Source organism: Aptenodytes forsteri, unplaced genomic scaffold, assembly GCF_000699145.1.
Source record: "Aptenodytes forsteri isolate BGI_AS27 unplaced genomic scaffold, ASM69914v1 Scaffold257, whole genome shotgun sequence".
NCBI lineage: Eukaryota > Metazoa > Chordata > Aves > Sphenisciformes > Spheniscidae > Aptenodytes > Aptenodytes forsteri.
In genome coordinates this window covers 3,983,635-3,984,566 of record NW_008795194.1, presented here as the reverse complement: position 1 = coordinate 3,984,566, position 932 = coordinate 3,983,635, and the positions used below count along the sequence as shown (strand labels likewise).

Genomic DNA, 932 nt, shown 5'->3' with positions numbered 1-932 from the left:
CGGCGGCAGCGAGGGATCTACTGCCCAGCTTGCAACAACGCAGGCACCGAGACCGGGAGGCGAAATCCTTTGTCTGTCGCTCCGTAAGCAGTCTCCGGGCTGCGGGAGCCACGGCACCTGCACGGAGCCCCTCGTTATTCCCGACTGCTGCGGGAGACGCGGCAGCCCTTCGGGCACGCGCACGTAGCCCTCCCGCCCCGGCTGACACCCGCGCACTCGCCTGCACTACCGACACGCGTCCCAGAATCGCTCCCTCTCCTTGCAGGCTCTGCCCGGACCCCCGCGCCGAGAGGGGCTGCTGCAGGGACAGGGTCCCCGGCAGGTCGGAATCTCGTTTGGCTGAAGATTTGTCCGTGTGTTTTCCCAGCCAACTAAACTCCCATTCATGAGTTTCTGAAGCCGCCTTCATTCAGTCTTTGGTGAGCGCATGAAAGACATCTTTCACGTGTTAAGAACCATGACTCCGGTTTTTCAATCGCTTATGCGTAGGCATCGATTTAGCAATGAAACGTGCTCCACGTGCGCATAAAAATAACCCCAGTCCGTCTGCCTCGGTGGATGTGGTCGGTTTCCGCCTGCCAGCCGGTGCTGCGGGAGCGGGCATCCAGGCGCGTCCTGGGGCACCCCGCGGGCGCCCGGCCCCGAGAGAAAGCGGCCTTCGGGCAGAAAGCCCAGGGCGGCTTTGCGGGCGGCGGGCAGGAGCCCGCTCTCTGCCCCCCTTACGCAGCCCCGGGCGTGAAACGCCGCACAAACGGTGCGCTGGGCTGAGCCACAGAGCCAGGTCCCCCGCACGGGAGAGGCTGCAGGCGTCTCAACTCAGGGTCTGAAGAAACGGAATTCACTCGGTCTTTCTGAAAGGGCTCCGTTTTTCCGCCTGCCTTCTGAAGTACTGAAGTAGCGCAAATAATGCTGTAAATTAAACATCTTTAACG

The 932-nt window shown here is 62.0% G+C and overlaps 1 protein-coding gene across 1 annotated transcript in view; it reads left to right on the top strand.

Moving 5' to 3' along the window:
* The window catches only part of PDE11A (phosphodiesterase 11A), a 145,675-nt gene that overhangs the window by 1,567 nt on the left and 143,176 nt on the right, over nt 1-932 (top strand). The window contains exons 3-4 of the mRNA XM_009278683.1: nt 92-322; nt 490-821. Of these exons, the coding sequence (XP_009276958.1) occupies nt 92-322; nt 490-821 (563 nt within the window). The remainder of the gene's footprint in view (nt 1-91; nt 323-489; nt 822-932) is intronic.